At 45.2% G+C, this 21,297-nt stretch overlaps 1 protein-coding gene across 1 annotated transcript in view; it reads left to right on the forward strand.

Moving 5' to 3' along the window:
- The window catches only part of hsp90ab1 (heat shock protein 90 alpha family class B member 1), a 21,511-nt gene extending 1,533 nt beyond the window's left edge, over positions 1–19,978 (forward strand). Inside the window, exons 2-11 of the mRNA XM_033020590.1 lie at positions 3,926–4,069; positions 5,703–6,069; positions 11,982–12,136; positions 12,341–12,655; positions 12,786–12,951; positions 14,395–14,585; positions 16,209–16,356; positions 16,673–16,941; positions 17,723–18,056; positions 19,657–19,978. Coding sequence (XP_032876481.1) covers positions 3,926–4,069; positions 5,703–6,069; positions 11,982–12,136; positions 12,341–12,655; positions 12,786–12,951; positions 14,395–14,585; positions 16,209–16,356; positions 16,673–16,941; positions 17,723–18,056; positions 19,657–19,766 — 2,199 coding nt within the window. The 3' untranslated portion in view covers positions 19,767–19,978. The remainder of the gene's footprint in view (positions 1–3,925; positions 4,070–5,702; positions 6,070–11,981; positions 12,137–12,340; positions 12,656–12,785; positions 12,952–14,394; positions 14,586–16,208; positions 16,357–16,672; positions 16,942–17,722; positions 18,057–19,656) is intronic.
- Positions 19,979–21,297: the final 1,319 nt, after the last annotated feature.

The raw sequence follows: 21,297 nt of genomic DNA on the forward strand, positions 1-21,297 counted from the left end.
CCGAAAGATGGGGACACAACTCTGACCACCTCACCCTCTCCCCCTCAGGACTGGGTACGCACCAAACTCCCCTGGGGATGGGTGCTCTTAATCCCTGCACGAAACCTCCCAGGAACAAGGACTCCACACTCTTCCTCACCCTGCAGTCAATTGAAAATGGGGGCCTCTGGGGGCGTGGACTCCATGCCTTCACAGCACTCCACCACTCCCACCTGCACCAAAATCTTTGAACTGGGAGTCCCTCAGCTTTCTCCTGGATTTCCCAGTGCCATTTCTTGAGATCATTTTATCAGCATAGACACGATTCCAGCCCAAGGCCTTTTGACCATCCATTTCTCAGATATTTGCTGGTTGTTTTGGAGTCATAGATTTTTATAATTGGATGTCATGATCACAGGAAAGTGTTTTAAGATCAAAGCCAATTATGCATTTTCTGGATGAAAATGAGTTTCCCACTTTATGGGGCGTGGACATTTCCATCCAGGCCATTGTATCAGGCACAGGTGTGCAGTGGAAGAGTCAAGTCAAGTTTATTCGTCACATACGCATACGAGATGTGCAGTGAAATGAAAAGTGGCAATGCTTGTGGATAGTGCCAAAAAAACTACAAAACAGAATCAGTAATTACATATTTGTGGGAGAAAAAACAGCAATTTTAAAAGACAACAGTAAATTGGTACATTAAGTTAGTCCCTGGTGAGATAGGAGTTTACAGTCCTAATGGCCTTTGGGAAGAAAGTGGAAGAGTTGCTGCCTTACAGCACCAGAGACCCAGGTTCTATCCTGACCTTGTGCTGTCTACGGTTTATAGGTTGGATGGGGTTCCCTCCTTTATTCCAAAGACGTGTAGGTTAATTGGCATATGTAAATGATCCCTAGTGTGGAGGACAGAATCAGTAAATTATCCCTAGTGGAGGACCGTCAGGTCGAAGGGCCTGTTTCCACTCTGCATCTTTAAACTGAAATGAAGTAAACAAAATGAATAGGAAAGCACCTCATAATTGGATATCTTATTCAGATTATGATCTGCCTTTGTATTACTGCCACCAAAGTGGATCACCCCACATTTATCATTATACTGCCTCTGCCAGGTATCTGTCCACTCATTCACATCAGACTGCTGCCTCTGCATCGTTCTCACGGCTATGACTGCTACGTGGTTTTGTTGTGGGCAGACTTGAAAACATTACATTTAAATCACCTGGGAATATCTGTGTTAATCTTTTTCTTTGTTTCCTTTCTCCCAAACAGTTCTCTGTCCATTTCAGAACTTCGCCCATAAGCTTTTTTGAAGTCCAAGTACACCACATTTGCTGGTCCTCCCTTTCGAGAATTTCTGTTGAATTTGTGCAATCCTCTCAAGTGTTGCTGACTAGAATTTATCCCAACACTGGCTGGCATCTCACTAATTGGTCATAAATTACCTGTGCTTTTTATACCTATGCTATTGCTTTGTTCCCCATAATAAAACATTCCTGATTGTGACTGGTGGGCAATTTTTCCTTTAATCATTTTATCTTCGTATATCCATTAAAGCTTTTCCAGTTTGTCTCCAAAGCTTACAATCATACTCTTTTCCTGTTTGTTGAACCACCTTTCCTGGCAGCAATGAATAATTGGAGACAAGAGACTAGACACTGGAATCTTGAGTAGAAAACAGTGCTGGGGAACTCATCATGCCTAGCAGCATGAAGAATGGACATTTATTGCAGTTCATCTATGCCCTCTTTAATGATCCACCATGATCATATTGAATGGCCTACTCCTGCACCTATTTTCTATGTTAGTTATTGTCACAGCACTGTTAGTCCATTAATTAACAACCCCAAATCTCTGATAACCAATTTATGCCTCCCATCATTGTAGTTTTCTTCATTTAGATTGAGGACGCTAGTTGGTCTTCACCATAATCTTAATGAAGAATGCTGTTCATTGAACAGAACAACACAAGACGGGCTCTTTGGCCCATGTTCTTTATGGGTAATGTTGCTCTCCCCCAAGAAACTGCACAACTAGAATGTTAACTAATCCTTATTAGACAATACCAGCCTAGTGTGAAATTTAGTTTGAATTTGCCACATTTACAGTTGTCCCCTTAAACTGACATTTCCTGTTTAAAGGTAGACAAAAATGCTGGTGAAACTCAGCGGGTGAGGCAGCATCTATGGGGCGAAGGAATAGGTAGGAAGGAACTGCAGACGCTGGTTTAAACCGAAGATAGACACAAAAGGCAGGAATAATAAAAGAAGGAATGGGTGATTTTTCAGGTTGAGTGAAGAAGGTTCTCGACCCGAAATGTCACCCATTACTTCTCTCCGGAGATGCTGCCTGTGGTACTCCAGCATTTTGTGTCTATTTCTGAATGTCGTTCCCCGCATCATTACTATTTGAGGCCAGTGGAGCCTCCACTATTGTTTCTTGGCTCCACCCATGCATATTCCACATCTGGATTCTCTGAACTGTTTTGCATTCCACACCGCCTTTTCTCAACTTCATTTTACCCATCCTGGTCGTTTTAAATTCCGCGGCTTCGTCCTAGCCACCATGTTTAAAGTTTCTAATTTCAGGCTTTCTTCCTTGCTGTCAACCATGTGGCAAGAATTTCTATAATATGTATACTCCTTTATCACGTGCATAAAGGAGCATACAGTTTGGGTCTACTGTTCGATGTTAAAGGCAGAGGCCTTGTGAAACTTCAATGGAAGGAGACTTCCAGTCGCATTAACACCTGTTAATTAGTGCCTTTCGGGTCACTGCCATTCTTGGGAATCAGTTTGTCCATTGCTTGGGATTTTTTTAAATCTACTTATGCTTATGAAACAAGAATGGTTCATTTGGCCCATCAACAATTCTAGTCTGGCCCACTCATCTCCCCGTTGCTTTTTCCCCCCCTTTCCAGGACTTGTCTGATTCTCTAGATCGTCGTGACCGACGTGGCAAATTGGATTAATGTGAATGGGCAAACAGGTCAACATATGGTGGGCAGATCAGCCTGTTTTTCTGCTGCACAATTCTGACCCAACTGTTTGTTACTTCACCAATTTTCTATTGATACTGCTGTAGCCTTTATTTTTGGGCATTCAGTCTTGATGACAGAAGCAATGGGCGCCTCATCAAAGGCATTGTGTAAATCCATATTTCGAATGCTGCATTTTCCACCTGGATCTCTTTACTTATCACAGAGCTCCAAGTTGGCCGTTGACAAGTATTTGCTGACATTCCTTAATCAATTTGTACTTGTCAGAGTAACTGCTAATTCTCTTTGTGATTATAGCTTCTGAAAGCTACCTACCACTGAGGTCAAGCTGACTGGTCTGTAGCTGCAGGGTCTATTTGTGTATCTTCACCAATGTATGATGTTTCAAATTGTCGCTTACCCCTCATTTTAGTATCAGATGGGAAATGCCAATTTTCAAATTTTTAGTCAAATTTCAAACCTAACAGCACATGATGGGAGAGATGAGATGTTGGGGCATATGGGTGTTTGGTTCTTCTGTTTGCTTTATGTTGCCCAGAAAATGTAATAATTTAACAAATGGTGGCTCAGCGGTAGAGTTGTTGCCTTGCAGCGCGAGAGACCTGGGTTAGATACCGACTATGGGGGCTGTCTGTACGGAGTTTGAGTTCTCCCCGTCACCACGTGGGATTTCTCTGAGATCTTCGGTTTCCTCCCACACTCCAAAGACGTATAGGTTTGTAGGTTAATTGGCTTGGTATACGTGTAGATTGTCGTGTGTGTAGGCTTGTGTTAATGTGCGGGGATCGGTGGGCCGAAGGGCCTGTTTCCGCGTTGTATCTAAACCAAACTAAATAATTTTGTGTAGTGTGGCCACAGCTATTGGTCTGTGATAACTGAACCAGCATACCAGAAAACACAAGTTGGGCTAAATTATTTTTTGCTGAAGAGAAGAAATTTGTTTTTCAGATGCCTGAAGAGATTCGCACTGACGATGAGTTGGAGACGTTTGCCTTCCAGGCTGAGATTGCTCAGCTTATGTCCTTGATCATCAACACCTTCTATTCCAACAAAGAAATTTTCCTCCGAGAGCTCATCTCCAATGCTTCCGATGTAAGTTCCCTTCATAAGTTTGTTACTACAGTGGTGATTCTGCCTTCATTGCAGGCTATTTCTGTTTATCACTGATTCGCAGCTTTAGGGCCACAGTGTTAAAGGTTTGGTTGGGAATTGTGTTTTTAACTATAGATTGACAACTTGAATCTAATTTATGGTCAGAAGCATACAGCCCATGTAGTCAGAATGCAAATTCCAATTGGAATCAGAAGTGGGGTTCTGAAGGTTAGCACTCAACTTGGTCACGGGCGATGTGGGGCAGCAGTTCAAGCATTACCACTGTGTGGCACTGTCAGACTAATGGATGCTTTCACATTCAGATGGCACTATCCTACTCTTGGTTTTGTACACTTTAGTCAGGGACAACAGCTGGGAAGATAGGCTCCAAATTTATAAAACATTGGTCAGTTGGAATACTGAGTGTAATTCTGGTCACCACATAGAGGAAAGACAACACAGTTCTGGAGAGGATGCGGAGAAAGACTGGATTTCTATATGCCTTAACAGCGCTGCAGACATGCTCTACGTCAATGTTGCTGCTAAGCATTTTGCATGTGGTTCCCTTTGATCAACCTGGCAGCTGAATCTGGTATATCGTCATCAAACAGCATGGAAACAGGCCATCTGGCACACCACTCCACTCTGACCTGTGTGTACCAGCTTGTATTAGTCAGATTGTCCAGCACTTGACCAGCACTTCCACTACTATGCCAGACACTTCTTAAATGCTCTTGGTGACTGCTTCCACCTGCAGTCTCTCTGTACCTGTCATAAATGTATATACCTTAATTACGTACACTCTTAACCACCTCTACTTCAAGTGTGGTGTGGGGGGGGGGGGGGGATAAGCGCACCTGTTGTTTCTGGTCTCCACTTAATCAAAAAACCCATCTCTGGCAAGATCATGATGAATCTCCTCTGCATCCTCTCCAGTGCTATGTTATCTTTCCTCTGTGATGACCAGAATTACACTCAGTGTTCCAACTGACCAATGTTTTATAAATTTGGAGCCTATCTTCCCAGCTGTTGCCCGTGCCTAATAAGGGGCAATGTTGCATATTCCTTTGTAATCGGTTGTGCTGCCACCTTCAAGGACCTGAACCTTGGTTTTGTGCTCCCTCTGTTTCTCAATACTCTTTAGCACCCTCCTATTCATGGTGTAGGCCCATTTTACATCAATATCATTCCATATCCCAAGACCACTGACCTCGCTATCAACAATCCAGTCCACTTTATTCCTGTGTATTGAAAACTAAGGTCCCAACACTGATCTCTGCAGTACAACAATAGTCAGCGGCATCCAATCCACAATCTTTCTCTTAGTGCCAAGCCAATTTTGGACCCGCTTTTCTGGATTCTCATGTTAGGATGATATGGCCTGGGTGCATATTCCAATGGTTTCAGCTTGTTCTCGTTTCCTCATCCTGTGGTACTTACTGTCACAGTATGGTTGCTCATCTGTCCTTCTCCCAAGGGTTCCAGTCCATTCTTGGTGCTCATTCGACTGATTGGCTGAGTGATGTGACTGGTGTGGAATTTGGTTCTGTATATCAAGTGGCTTTGGCAGATTGTGTATTTTTGAACATGTTTGGATTTTGATACCTTATTACAATTGTTTTTTAATATGTAGGCCCTGGACAAGATCCGATATGAAAGCCTGACTGATCCTTCAAAAATGGAAAGTTGCAAGGACCTGAAGATTGAAATTATTCCCAATATACGGGAGCGTACACTGACCGTCATTGACACCGGGATTGGCATGACCAAGGCTGACCTGATCAACAACCTGGGCACTATTGCCAAGTCTGGCACAAAGGCCTTCATGGAAGCTCTGCAGGCTGGTGCCGACATTTCCATGATCGGGCAGTTTGGTGTTGGCTTCTACTCTTCTTACCTGGTGGCCGAGAAGGTTACAGTATTCACCAAGCACAACGATGACGAGTCATACTGCTGGGAATCGTCCGCTGGAGGCTCCTTCACTGTCAAAACCCACAGTGGTAAGCAGTGAGTGTAGAACCTACAAACTGACGTGCCCAAATGTTGTGAATTATAAAAATACGGATGTACGGCTTTGCGTTGTTAAATACGGATTTTTTAGACGTCCACATTTAACAACACAAAATCGACCATAGATAATCGTAACAACGAGGTGCAGCGGGCAGGTTGGAGCGGCCGGGATCGGCCCGACTTCCTGTTTCGTTGGCATGCCACTCGCCAATGGAGGGGTGGTGGCCTGGTGGGGTTGACTTGGGATCTTGCTGCTTGGAAGATGGGGGGGGGGGGGGGGGGTCATGCTGTACCACTGGGGATTGTGACAGATTAAATCTATTGGTGTTTTGGGTTTCAAGATGTGGATGATTGTTTTTGTGGGCGTTGGTCTGCCGCTGTGCTTGGGTTGGGGTCTCTGTCTCTCGTTCTTTCTCTCTCCCTCCATCTCTCGCTGTCCCTGTCTTTCGCTCCCTCCCTCTCGCGTGCTCTCTCCCCCGCTCCCCATCTTGTCTCTCAACAAATCGGTCTCCAAGATGTTTTGGAACTGAATCTGAAGAACGGTCTAGACCCAAAACGTCACCCATTCATTTTCTCCAGGGATGGGAGCAAAGAGGTCCTGGCGAGACCGCACCTGGAGTATTGTGTGCAGTATTGGTCTCCAAATTTGAGGAAGGACATTCTTGCTATTGAGGTTCACAAGGTTAATTCCCGGGATTGTTGTATGCTGAGAGAATGGAGTGGCTGGGCTTGTATACTCTGGAATTTAGAAGGATGAGAGGGTATCTTATTTTACATTAGATTATTAAGGGTTTGAACACGCTAGAGGCAGGAAACGTGTTCCTGGTGTTGGGGGAGTCCAGAACCAGGGGCCACAGTTTAAGAATAGAAACATAGAAAATAGGTGCAGGAGTAGGCCATTCGGCCCTTCGAGCCTGCACCGCCATTCAATATCATGGCTGATCATCCAACTCAGTATCCCATCCCTGCCTTCTCTCCATACCCCCTGATCCCTTTAGCCACAAGGGCCACATCTAACTCCCTCTTAAATATAGCCAATGAACTGGCCTCAACTACCTTCTGTGGCAGAGAATTCCACAGATTCACCACTCTGTGTAAAAAATGATTTTCTCATCTCGGTCCTAAAATACTTCCCTCTTATCCTTAAACTGTGACCCCTAGTTCTGGACTTCCCCAACATCGGGAATAATCTTCCTGCATCTAGCCTGTCCAACCCCTTGAGAATTTTGTGCGTTTCTATAAGATCCCCCTCTCAATCTTCTAAATTCTAGCGTGTACAAGCCGAGTCTATCCAGTCTTTCTTCATATGAAAGTCCTGCCATCCCAGGAATCAGTCTGGTGAACCTTCTCTGTACTCCCTCTATGGCAAGAATGTCTTTCCTCAGATTAGGAGACCAAAACTGTACGCAATACTCCAGGTGTGGTCTCACCTAGACCCTGTACAACTGCAGCAGAACCTCCCTGCTCTTATACTCAAATCCTTTAGCTCTGAATGCTAACATACCATTTGCTTTCTTCACTGTCTGCTGCACCTGCATGCCTACTTTCATTGACTGGTGTACCATGACACCCAGGTCTCGTTGCATCTCCCCTTTTCCTAATCGGCCACCATTCAGATAATAGTCTACTTTCCTGTTTTTGCCACCAAAGTGGATAACCTCACATTTATCCACATTATACTGCATCTGCCATGCATTTGCCCACTCACCCAACCTATCCAAGTCACCTTGCAGCCTCCTAGCATCCTCACAGCTAACACTGCCCCCCAACTTCGTGTCATCCGCAAACTTGGAGATGTTGCATTCAATTCCCGCATCCAGATCATTAATATATATTGTAAATAGCTGGGGTCCCAGCACTGAGCCTTGCGGTACCCTACTAGTCACTACCTGCCATTCTGAAAAGGACCCGTTTACTCCAACTCAACTTATTCCTGTCTGCCAACCAGTTCTCTATCCACATCAATACTGAACCCTCAATACCGTGTGCTTTAAGTTTGCATACTAATCTCTTATGTGGGACCTTGTCGAAAGCCTTCTGAAAGTCCAGATATAACACATAATAAGGGGTAAGCCATTTGGAACGCTTTTTCACACAGAGATGCGAGTCTGGAATTCTCTGCCTCAGAGGGCGGTGGAGGCCGGTTCTCTGGATGCTTTCAAGAGAGAGCTAGATAGGGCACTTAAAGATAGCGGAGTCAGAGGATATGGGGAGAAGGCAGGAACAGGGTACTGATCCTGGGGATGATCAGCCATGATCACATTAAATGGCGGTGCTGGCACGAAGGGCCGAATGGCCTACTCCTACACCTATTGTCTATTGGATGCTGCCTGTCCCTCTGAGTTACTCCAGCTTTTTAAGTATGATCTTGTTCCCCCTTGCTGGTTTGCTTTGCCTGATACTGTTCAACGTTTATAGAACGTGCTTTATTCCTCTTGTTCAGTGGGAGGACCACTTATGTTTGGTTCTGCAGGAAGGCAAGCTATTGGTTTTATTTATTTGTTCATGGGATTTTAAATGCCTTTTAGCAATGTTGGTGTTTATTGTCCCATCTACTTGAATTCAGGTTGCTGGCTGCTGTGGTGCAATCCCCCTCTTTTTTTCTCTTGCCCATGCCTGCTTCACTTCAGCCAATAACTCCCCCTCCTAGCTCCATCTGTTTACCTCCCTCCAAACCTGGTTACACTAATTGCTGGGCATCCAGCACTTTGTTCGCCTCTCACTACTGGCTATCTTCACTTTGCACACTCCAACAGAAGGTGCGCTGCAGTGCCGGCGGCTATGCGCAGTATGCGGTACAGCCAAATCACCTTCCATGTACCGGAGGTAGAGAAAAATGCTGGAGAAATTCACTCCGGTGTTTTTTTCTACCTTCGATTTTTCCAGCATCTGCAGTTCTTTCTTAAACAATCCAGGTACCGGAGATGACGGAAGTCTGGATGATTGAGGGGGAAAAACCGTCTATGGGCCGGATTCGGCCCGAGGGCTGTAGGTTGCCGACCCCTGCATTAGGAGGTAGTGGCCATAATATGATACGTTTTAATCTGCAATTTGAGAGGGAGAAGGTAAAATCGGAAATGTCAGTATTGCAGCTGAACAAAGGGGACTATGGAGGCATGAGGAAGGAGCTGTAAAGGCTTCTTTAGGTGTGTGATGAGGAAAAAATTAGTTAAGACAAATGTGGGTCCCTTGAAGACAGAAACAGGTGAATTTATTATGGGGAGCCAGGAAATGGCAAATGAGTTGTACAGGTACTGTGTTTCTGTCTACCTTAGTGAAGACATAAACAATCTCCCGGATGTACTAGGGGTCAGAGGACCTAGGGTGATGAAGGAAATTCACATTAGTCAGGAAATGGTGTTGGGTAGACTGAGGCTGATAATTCCCCAGGGTCTGATGGTCTGCATACCAGGGTACTCAAGGAGGTGGCTCTAGAAATCGTGGATGCATTGGTGATCATTTTCCAATGTTCTATAGATTCTGGATCAGTTCCTGTGGATTGGAGGGTAGTTAATGTTAAACCACTTTTCAAGAAAGGAGGGAGAGAACGCAGGTAATTATAGACCAGTTAGCCTGACATCAATGGTAGGGAAGATGCTGGAGTCGATTATCAAAGATGTAATAGAAACGCATTTGGATAGCAGTAACATGACCAAATCAGCATGGATTTACGAAGGGGAAGTCATGAGGATGCAGGGTGATTTGGACAGATTGGTTGAGTGGGCAGATGCAGTATAATGTGGATAAATGTGAGGTTATCCACTTTGGTGGCAAGAACGGGAAGGCAGATTATTATCTGAATGATGTCGGGTTAGGAAAAGGGGAAGTACAACGAGATCTGGGTGTCCTTGTACATCAGCCACTGAAAGTAAGCATGCAGGTACAGCAGGCAGTGAAGAAAGCTAATGGCATGTTTGCCATCATAATTAGAGGAGTTGAGTATAGGAGCAAAGAGGTCCTTCTGCAGTTGTACAGGGCCCTGGTGAGACCACACCTAGAGTATTGTGTGCAGTTTTGGTCTCATTTGAGGAAGGACATTTGTGCTATTGAGGGAGTTTAGCGTAGGTTCACAAGGCTAATTCTCGGGATGGCGGGACTGTTAAAGAATGGAGAGGCTGTGCTTGTATTCACTGGAATTTAGAAGGATGAGGGGGTCATAGAAATGTATACAATTATTAAGGGATTGGACACATGTTCCCGATGTTGGGGGAGTCCAGAACTAGGCCACAGAGAGAGTTGTGAATTTGTGGAATTCTCTGCCTTAGAAGGTAGTGGAGGCCGATTCACTGGATACATTCAAGGGGAATCAAGGGGTATGGGGGGAAGTCAGGAACGGGGTACTGATTGTGGATGATTAGCTATGATCACATTGAATGGCCTAATCCTGCACCTATTGTCTATGTATCTATGTGGAGGCAGAATTGTTCAGTAATCAGCTCGGCCTGGCTGCCTGGACAGGCCTGTGCTTTAGCTCCATCAGGCGCTCGTGAAAGTAATCTTCAAGTTCAAGTGAGTTTATTGTCATGTGTCCCTGTATAGGACAATGAAATTCTTGCTTTGCTTAAGCACACAGAAAATAGTAGGCATTTACTTCCAGGCTCTTATCTTGGAATTGCTGGCTGGTGTGATAAATCTCCAGCTTTGGAATTGCAGACTCCATTGGGCCAGAGAATGAATGGCGAATGTGCTGTTTGATTTCTGCGAAGCACTGTTTCCCTTCAAGCTTGGAATGTTGAGGGCAGGGCTGGAGTGAAGTTTTACAGGAAGGCTCCTTGTTGGGAATAAGTTGTGGAGAGAGGTCAGAGATTGGTTAGTCATACAAGACTGAAGGGGACCCTATCATGTTCATCAACATGGCTTATAGATTTGTGCTAATCTCATTCACAGCACATGGTCTGTAGCCTGCCTACTTCTATTCAAATGCTTGTCTAGATACTTGCCTCTTATCTGTACCATAATCCTATGCCCTCATTTTATTCATTACTCTGGAGAAGAGTTCTATTAGCTATCGTGTCTACCTCCCCATTTTACAAACAGCCATGGTTTCCCCCTTAGCTTGCTGCCCAAGGAGACCTACCCAGCCTCTGATCTTAACTAAAACAGTCATACCAGGCAACTCCTTTGCACCCTCTCCTGCACAATCGCATCCTTCCTATACTATGGCAACCACAAATGCACATAATGAATTGTGACTTTCATTATCCTTTACCACACCCTCTGCCGTGTTAGCAGTGTTGTATTTGGCATCCTTTTATGTTCATTAGTTCATGTGCGGGCTAGTTTCAACCGTCAAATTGCTGGTGAGGAGTGGAAATAGGCAAGTAAAGTGCTCTGCAGTTATTCTGTCAGGGACCCAACCTCATCCATTGGTGCAGGGCGTGGACTGATGGAGAGAGAGGAGTAGCAATGCAATAGTCACTCGACTGGTGTGACTAAATACAAAATGGTGTGTACATTTATGGTGGTGGTTCAAAGGCTTTTATCAGTCAGGACAGTTCAAAGCAAAATTCTGTCCAAAGAGCACAACAGACGGGTATCACCGTGCGATTGACTCATCTTGAGCAGCACATAATGAAAAACTCTTATAACACAAGGAAGTATTTATAACAAGGAAGTATTCCCAGTCTATCTATTTGCAGCCCATGCACTCTTGTCTATGCACTTTTTGTAACCATAACACTATTCTGCACAGTCATTCATTAAGGTCTTGGCTGATGGATTTTGGCACCACTATTAGCTTGTTCTCAGGGCTCTGGACTGGGACTGGCTCCGGAAGTGTTTTGCTGGTTTGGGAATTACTTTGGGGGTGGTTGTTGTGAACTGGGATTTTGGTGGATTGTGGGCGGCTGGGAGTGGGTGTTTTGGGTTCCAGTGTATGATGTGCCTCTGGTTTGTTTTTCAGGGAAGGGTGATGCTGGTGTGCCTGATACACTCACTCGCGGTACAATAGTTATCCTACAGCTAAAGGAGGATCAGGCTGAGTATCTGGAGGAGAAGAGAATCAAGGAGGTTGTGAAGAAACACTCTCAGTTCATCGGCTATCCCATCACTCTCTTTGTAAGTGGGCGGGGGGGGGGGGGGTGTTAGCGCTGAGATTTAGCATGGTTCTGTCACATTCCTCTTGCTGAAAGAAAGTTTTTAGCTCTGGATTTACGAGGCTTGAATGTTTTAAGTTTGGTGTGCTTGTCGCAGTTGGAGGAGGGGGGGTGGATTGAGGAGTAAGAAAAGAAGAGATTGACTAAGGTTGGTTCTTGGCTTCAGGTGGAGAAGGAGCGGGAGAAGGAGATCAGTGATGACGAGGCAGAGCCGGAGGACAAGGCCGAGAAGGAGGAAGGAGTGGAGGCAGAGGAAGGGGAGAAGCCCAAGATCGAAGATGTGGGCTCAGATGAAGAGGAGGACGGTGAAAAAAAGGACAAGAAGAAAACCAAGAAAATCAAGGAGAAGTATATAGACCAGGAGGAACTCAACAAAACCAAGCCCATCTGGACCCGCAATCCTGACGACATCACACAGGAGGAGTATGGCGAGTTCTATAAGAGTCTCACCAATGACTGGGAGGACCACCTGGCTGTGAAGGTGAGGCTTCTGTTGCATGGGGTGGAGTCTGTAACTCCTGAGCTTGACATGTTGCATTATCGTGAAGGTCTAAACGTGCCAAAATGTATGCCAACGGTGGAAATAACCAAGGGGGTTCTTCTCTCCTCAGCACTTTTCTGTCGAAGGGCAGCTAGAATTCCGAGCCCTGTTGTTCCTTCCCAGGCGGGCTCCCTTCGACCTCTTTGAAAACAAGAAGAAGAAGAACAACATCAAGCTGTACGTCCGCAGAGTCTTCATTATGGATAGCTGCGAGGAGCTGATCCCCGAATACCTAAGTGAGTGCTTTGTCCTGGTGAAGTAGGCAATTACACAGAAAATCTATTTCCATTGGATCTTAACTTACCGAATAGTGAAAGGTTTGGATAGAGTGGATGTGTAGAGGATGTTTCCACTCGTGGGAGGTTATAGGACTAGTCATAGCCTCAGACATTCCTTTAGGAAGGAGATGAGGAATTTCTTTAGTTAGAGGGTGTTGAATCTAAATTTCTATGCCACAGAAGGCTGCGGAGGCCATGGATATTTTTACGGCAGAGATGGATAACCAGAACGATACATTCTTGATTAGTACAGGTGTCGGGGGGTTATGGGGAGGGCAGGGGAATGGGGTTAGGAGGCAGAGATAGATTAGCCATGATTGAATAGCAGAGTAGACTTGATGGGCCGAATGGCCTAATTCTGGTCCTGTTACTTATGACCTTAAGCACACAGTCCGTCAGTTTCATTACAGAAGGCTATTGAAATTGATATGCTCCTGTTGGCACTGCAATGAACTCTGTTAAGGTAATGCACGATCTTTAGTATTTTCAGCTTGCAGTAACAAATTAATCTTATTGCTATTGAAAAGACCATTCTTTTTGAAAATTCTGGGTGGAAAAATAACTTCCGGTGAGTCCGAAACCCTTTCCCTCATTGGCACAGTTGTCTTTTTAACATGAATCTATAACACTAGGTTTCTCGGGATCTATAGTGTTATATAACAGAGCTATCTATATTTGCCAGCATCCCCCTGCCTCGTTTTCCTGCTGACACTAGGAAAATGTGTACACTGCTTATTCAGTGAAGGGCTGATACAAACCAGTAGCAAGCGGGGTAATTCAGTGGAAGCCCTATAATCTGCATAGCCTGGTGGTAACTGCCTAGAGACGCTGTCTTATGACACTGAGCTCATCTATTTAGCTGCTTCTGAGCCATAAATAAGCGCCTTATGATGATGATAACTTAATTGTCACATGTACCTAGGTTCAGTTAAATTCTTTGTATTGCATGCATTACAGTAAAATCAAACTATAGATTAGCACAATCGTAGATAAAGGGCAATGATTGTAGTGTAATAGTAGACTTAACTCAAACTACTGAAGAGTGTACACAAAGAGTCGCTGTGTTTCTGGTGCCCACAAAGTTTCAAAGTGTGGTCTTATCTTGGCCTTAAAAGACCATTGTCCTGGTGGCACCAATCCTCTCCTCTGTCTACCGCCATCTTTAACACAGCCCTTTGCCCAGCCTCCCCTACCATCGTCGACACCCTGCCCAGTTCCATGACAGGTGAGCTGGTCTGGCTGTTGCTGATCTGAGCTTCTGCTCGAGCATGAATGAGCAGTGTCTTGAATTTGGAATACCTTGTATGATTTAGACTTGATCTGACAGTAATATTAGCTATATGTTGATTTCTGTTGCTTGCTTATTTGATGTGGAACCATGCTGATTCCTGTTTTGCCCAGACTTTGTGCGGGGTGTGGTGGACTCTGAGGACCTGCCCTTGAATATCTCCCGAGAGATGCTTCAGCAGAGCAAAATTCTAAAGGTCATCCGCAAGAACATTGTCAAGAAATGCATGGAATTGTTTGGTGAACTGTCAGAAGACAAGGAGAACTACAAAAAATTCTATGAACAATTCTCAAAGAATCTCAAGGTATGGTGAAAGTGTGTGACCCCTGGCCCTACTGCTATGTTTTTGTGGGTTTCCTTGGAATTGGACCATTTCTCTGGTATCCTTGCTGCTCTTTCTGCGAATTTCACCTCTGTGTTCCACAGAAGCATCTACTGCGTTGGTTGTCTTGCCATGCCTCTAATGTGCAGGACCGTTATTGTGTGAAGTTTGGTGATTGGTATTTATAACCAAACAACTACTTGGTTCCTCAAGCCTTCTCTGCTTCAGTATGATGGTGACCAGTCTTGATTGTATCTTCACTCTGCGTTCCCAGGGAACAGTTCACACCATCCTTCTCTGTCTTCGTGTTAAAATGCCCTGCTTCCACCGCTCTGAGGAGATCTGTTCCAAAGATTTGTGACTCCGATGTTGCCTGTGTTAAATGAGTGGATGCTTTATTTTTATGATCTCCTTAGCTCTTGGTCCTCCCAGGGAATAAAAGGAAAGATCTTGTGAAAGCCATCAAGATTCTATTTCAATCGTCCCCGCTCACACTTTTAAACTCATACAAACCCAGTCTGTTAAACCGTTCCTCATAAGAGCTACAATGTGGTTTCACCAATGCCCTATATAACTGAAGCATAACCTGCTTTTGTATTCAGTCCCCTAATCCATAAGCAGTGGCAATCAGCTAGCTTTTCAACTATTGAATCTGCATACAAGCCTTTGTGAATGCCTCTCTCAGAATGTTTAATTATCCGTAGCAAATTTTTGCCCACTCCCTAGTACTTGTACCCCTTGTGATCTTGTATGTCTTTAAAAACGTTCCCAATGTCTTTATTATTAGAAAATGTAGTGCCCTCGCCAGACTGTTCCACTAAGGATCCTACAAATCAAAAGCAAACTGAAACTGAATGGGTGATCAAGTGGCCCTTGTTGCCAAATGGTAGTGCGCATTGTTTTAATTCCACTTCAAATGAAATGGGTTGTTTATTTAAAGAATATTTGAGGATGATGCCAGAGATTTAGAACATAGAACAGTACAGCATAAGAACTAATCCTTCAGTCCACAATGTGCTGAACATGATGCCTAGCTTAACTGAACTCATCTGACTGTACATGATCTATATCCCTCTTCCATGTACTTCCTTCCATATGCCTACTTGTGCTGGAACCTTTAATGAGTTATGAACTTGGACTACAAAATTCCTCTGCACATCAATGATGTTAAGGGTGTTGCCATTGATGGTATACTTCTCCTTGCGTTCAACATCTCAAGGGTGTCTTTGGGACTTGAGGACTTTTAACTGGGTAGGTAATGAAAAACCAGAGGACATAGATTTGGGGTGGGAGGGTGGAGGAACATGGATAGGAATGTGTAGAGGAATGTTGGTCAAACGCAGGCAAATTAGACTAGTTTAGATGGAGCTTGGTCAGTATGGATCAGTTGGGCTGACGGTCATGTTTCTGTGCTGTATGACTATGACATGGGACACATTACAAAGGCCAGGTGACTGGGGTAGTCGCTTAATATACAGCAACTGCAAGTGGTGACGGAGAGCAGCAGGCGGACCCAATGAGTTTGCTGCTTTAATAGGGTGTTTATCTGTGAGTTTGCCATTGCGGTATAATTGCTGACTTCCTGTACTATCCATTCTTTCACAGCTTGGTATCCATGAGGATTCTCAGAATCGCAAGAAGCTGTCAGAAATGCTGCGTTACCATACGTCTCAGTCCGGAGATGAGCTCACACCCCTGTCTGACTACGTCTCTCGCATGAAGGAGAACCAGAAGTGCATTTACTACATTACTGGTACGTTGTAGTTTGTTGAGACCCGCTGTGCTCCAGTATGTATGGCTACCTGACTTCTGTAGTAACTTCCAACTCTTCCCTGATGCTCCCCTCTTACCAAGCCAGTCGGCTTGGGCTGGAGAAGCAGTTTGCCTTCAACGTACCAAACGCCCCTCAGAGAAACACGAGATGAGATTGTGTACTTTGTGACCTTATGCTGAGAGCCCAGGTTAATGTGACACCCTTTGCCCTGGTGATCCCTGCTCAGGTAGGACATTGGCAGTGAGGTTCCCATCCAGCTGGGATGCAAACTTACCAAGCCATTTGCTGTCTCTAGGTGAAAGCAAGGACCAGGTGGCTAACTCCGCATTCGTGGAGCGCGTGAGGAAGCGGGGCTTCGAGGTGGTCTACATGACTGAGCCCATCGACGAGTACTGTGTGCAGCAGCTGAAGGAGTTTGATGGCAAGCAGCTGGTGTCTGTCACCAAAGAGGGGCTGGAGTTGCCTGAGGATGATGATGAGAAGAAGAAGCGTGAAACTGACCGGACCAAGTACGATGGTCTCTGCAAGCTGATGAAGGAGATCCTGGACAAGAAGGTGGAGAAGGTACGGTGTCTCTGGGGAGCAGCTACAGGGCCACGTTCTTTGAGGGGGGCGGGCTCTGACCATGGAATGAAGGCTGCCAGCAGCTGAGAGGCAGGCCTCTGTAAGGCAGCGTTTCTCAGCCTTTTTACCTTTGCTGAACCCTTGAAATGATTTCCATGTCTCTGAATCCCTACATAAAAATGATGTATCTTTATTCATGACTTTCTTTCTCTTTCATAAACTTAGTTCATAAGGCAAACATATAATATATTTTTCTGGTTTGAGCAAACATTTTTCTCAAGTTTATTGACAATGCCAAAAAAAATGAAATCAAATCGCTTGTTCAAAACTGAAGCAAATAAAGGCAAACAGAAGAACTTTACACATTGGCGGAGAGAGAAAACAACAAACAAACTTTTCATAAACTAACAAAAACATACATAAATAAACTTGATAAACTAACAAAAATAAACAACCATACCTAATTTTTTTAAATTCATATAACATCCCTAAATGATGGGTAAAAATGACTAAATAACAAATGAGGGACTGTACCTGCACGCCAGGAAGCACAGACAGGACTGATGGAGACCATGCATGCGTCTGTACTCTAGTGAGTCACTTGATGATACACAAATCCGTCACGTACAGCTCCTGTCTACTGACCACTAAAGGCCGTTTCACACTGGCTCCGTATAGACGTCGCTAAATATGTCGTACGTGTATAATAAAATTACGAATATGAAATTAAACACAAAATAACTCAAATGCATTGTCTGATGTAACCTATCTGTCTCTCCAGGTGACCGTTTCCAACCGTCTGGTTTCCTCGCCTTGCTGCATCGTGACCAGCACCTATGGCTGGACTGCCAACATGGAGAGGATCATGAAGGCTCAGGCCCTGAGGGACAACTCCACCATGGGCTACATGATGGCCAAGAAGCACCTGGAGATCAACCCTGACCACCCGATCGTGGACACCCTGAGGCAGAAGGTCGACGCAGACAAGAATGATAAGGCTGTGAAGGACCTAGTGATCCTGCTCTTCGAGACTGCCCTCTTGTCCTCTGGGTTTTCACTGGATGACCCCCAGACACACTCCAACAGAATCTACCGCATGATCAAATTGGGTCTCGGTGAGTGAGTTCCTGTGCATGGTTCCCATACAGCAGTGGCCCAAACTTGCTGCCATTAGGTGAAAGCAAGAACCTGCTTACATTTATTTCACCATTTTCCCTAGTAAGCAGGATTGCTGTTGTATCAGAGTATTGTCTGCACCGATATCCACCAATGCCAATGACCTGACTATATTTCCCTGTACGGTTATTGGAGTAACCAGCACCTGAGTCCTGGGTTTCCTATGCCATTCCTAGTCTAAGGGGTGACTTGATTGGTCTATCAAATTGAGCTAGAGCTTTAAAGTTGGAGGTGCAGAGCAAAGATCCTGTAGCGAGCAAGATAGATCACTCGATGAAAAAGACGTAGTACGGTCATGGGCAAATTCAGGGGTAATTTTCGGCCCCATTTCCATAACCGCCTTCCGTCTCCGCACCAAAGATCCCATAGTGGAGCAAAGATACTAGTGCGGAGAAGGAAGCCGGTTACGGAAACATCCACGTAAACGTTATTTGGTAAAAATTTGGCAACGTTGATTACACTGCGAGTCGGGTCGGGTTACTGAAATGGATGAAAAAAAGGCCCACGTTCCACTCCGTTGCGTGATCTATCTCCAAATAATACTCTGATTTGGTCCCATCTTCCCTTTATTTTCAGTTTTGCTTTGTCCTGGATTTAGTTTAGCTGCTTCAGTTTTAAGCTCACTAGCAGGTTTTGCTGGTCCTCTCTATTGTCTGTGGCAACTGACATGTGGATGGATGGGCCTTATTCTCATCTGATGGCTGTGCATGCTGCTGGTGAATTCTACAGCTTTGGTCCTGTAAATGCCTATCCATCCCCATATGAAAAGCTATGTCCTCTAACCTACCAACGGCTTCATGTGTGGTGCGTAGGAAGGAACTGCAGATGCTGGTATAAACTGAAGATTGACATAAAAAGCTGGAGTACGTCAGCATCTCTGGAGAGAAGCAATGGGTGGTGTCTGGGGTGATTTCTTGCCATTGAGGTCACGAAGGGCAGGTGATCCAATCAATGGTTGGAGAAGATACGCTTCAAGGTTACAAATAACTATGTTCCATTATTGTAAAATACAGAAAATAGCGGTTAATAAAGCAACAAATCCTATTGCCTGTTCCAGTCTCCATGGGCCAGAATAGACCATAAGATTAGTTGCTTCATTAATCCGAATATAGACACAAAATGCAGCAGTAACCAGTGGGTCAGACAGCATCTCTAGAGGAAAGGAATAGGTGACGTTTCATGTCGAACCCCTTCTTCAGACTGAAGAAGGGTTTCGACATGAAATGCCATCTGTTCCTTTTCTCCAGCAATGCTGTGTGACTCGCTGAGTTACTCCAGCATTTTGTGTCTGTTTTGTTTAAACCAGCACCTGCAGTTCCTTCCTATACATGTTTCATTAATACAGCTTGTGCCCCCATCGTCCTGGCCTGGAACTGTCCCTACTCCCAGGAGGCAGGGTCTGGCTGGGATTTGGGTGACGCTCCATTTTTCTGGGCTGCTGCTGCCCAGTCACCTTGCTTACCCCTCCCACCGACCACCCATATCCAGCCCACTGTCTATCCGGGTGAGGACTCGCACTGACCCACTGTGTGTTCACAGGTCTCGACGAGGAGGAGGTGATTGTGGATGAGGCCACTCCACAACCTGCTGAAGAGATCCCGCCCCTGGAGGGAGACGAGGATGCATCCCGCATGGAAGAGGTGGACTAAATCTGGACTGCCCCCTGCTCGTGTGGACTGTTGTATTTAATTTGGACTTGGCACGGGATCTGTGGTGCGGTGTGTATAGTTGTTGTCCAGCCAGTGAGCGGGCCCTTGTCACGGCACCACAGCCTTACTGTAACGCTGTCCTATATTTTAATTTGAAGAGCATGTTTTTTTTCGGAGCTATGTTCTGTAAAATAAAGTCTGAACCACTGTCATGTGAGGTCCTGGTTTTGTGGTGTGCTGCAGTTTCTGACTGCTCTACATTGTGGCACCCTCATCCAGAAACAGACTGGAGCAGAGTTGGGGCCCTGGGGGGTGGTGGTAAGAGGGCGGGCATGAGAAAATGAGACGGCTGGCTCTGCTTCCAAATATCTGGGCGGAGGCTGCTGTTCAGAGTGAAATCCTAGCTGAACTCCACTGAGCATTCCCCATTGTTGTAAGGTGGAGCAAAAGAACAGGCAGTGATGCCGCTCTCCTGTCGCAGCCGAGGGGTTTCCACACATGTGATTCTGTCCGTGACAGCAGTGCAAAGGTCCTGTCCCAGAGATGAGCTGCACCGCAGGAGTGGCCGGCTGGCGCACGGGTGGCAGTGTTGAGTGGCCGTTCATTCTTGGCCTTGCCTGTCGTATTGTGATCACACTGACAACTGGAGCAGCAGTTTGAGTAAATGCCAACTGCCCAGTTGAGTCACAGTGAGTATTACTGTTTACAACTTCGCTTGGCCCAGTTGCCCCTTGATTGCAGACTTGAGCCTAATGCGGACTGCCTTAAGTCTGTTTCAAGATAAAAGTCTGGCAATAAATTGAATTGAGCCATGGTCCTGCCGCCCAAGCTGCCTGCTGGTTTTGGAAAGACGCTGCTAGTCCATGCACAATGACGACTATGGAGAGAAGAGGGCATCTGTGTCAGAAAAACCTTGAGGAATTCCACTGTCCAGGTTGTGGATCAAGCTAGTGGAGGGCATCGGTCAGCTTCACCAATGGTTTGGTTTTGTTTATTTTAGAGATACAGTATGGAAACTGGTCTTTTGGCTCAGTGAGGCACCAACCAACCATCACCCATACACCAGTTTTAGCCTACACAGTCGGGACTGTTATACCAATTAACCTACACACCTGGAGAAAACCCACACAAGCCTGTGAACAGTCCAATTTAATAAACTTCCAGTCTTCCCAGAAAAAACCTTGCACATGTCCTCACTGGTTTATGATTGTCATATATATTGAGCTAGTAAAAACATTTGTGTGCTGTCCAGTCAAATCATACTATACACTAAAGTATAATCAAGTCATACACAAGTGCAGTAGGTAGTGCAAAGACAAAAGCACCAGAGTGCACAATATAATGTGTTATGTAACATTACAGTTACAGAGAAAGTAGAAAGGGCTATAATGATGAAAGGGAAAAGCCTGTTCTCGAATCTGATATGTGCATGCTTTCAAGCTTTTGGATCTTTGCCTGATGGGAGAGTGGATGAGGGAATAACCGGTGTGTAAATAGTCCTTGATTGTGTTAACTATTCCCTCTGCATATG

Source organism: Amblyraja radiata, chromosome 5 (genome assembly GCF_010909765.2).
Source record: "Amblyraja radiata isolate CabotCenter1 chromosome 5, sAmbRad1.1.pri, whole genome shotgun sequence".
Taxonomy (NCBI): Eukaryota; Metazoa; Chordata; class Chondrichthyes; order Rajiformes; family Rajidae; genus Amblyraja; species Amblyraja radiata.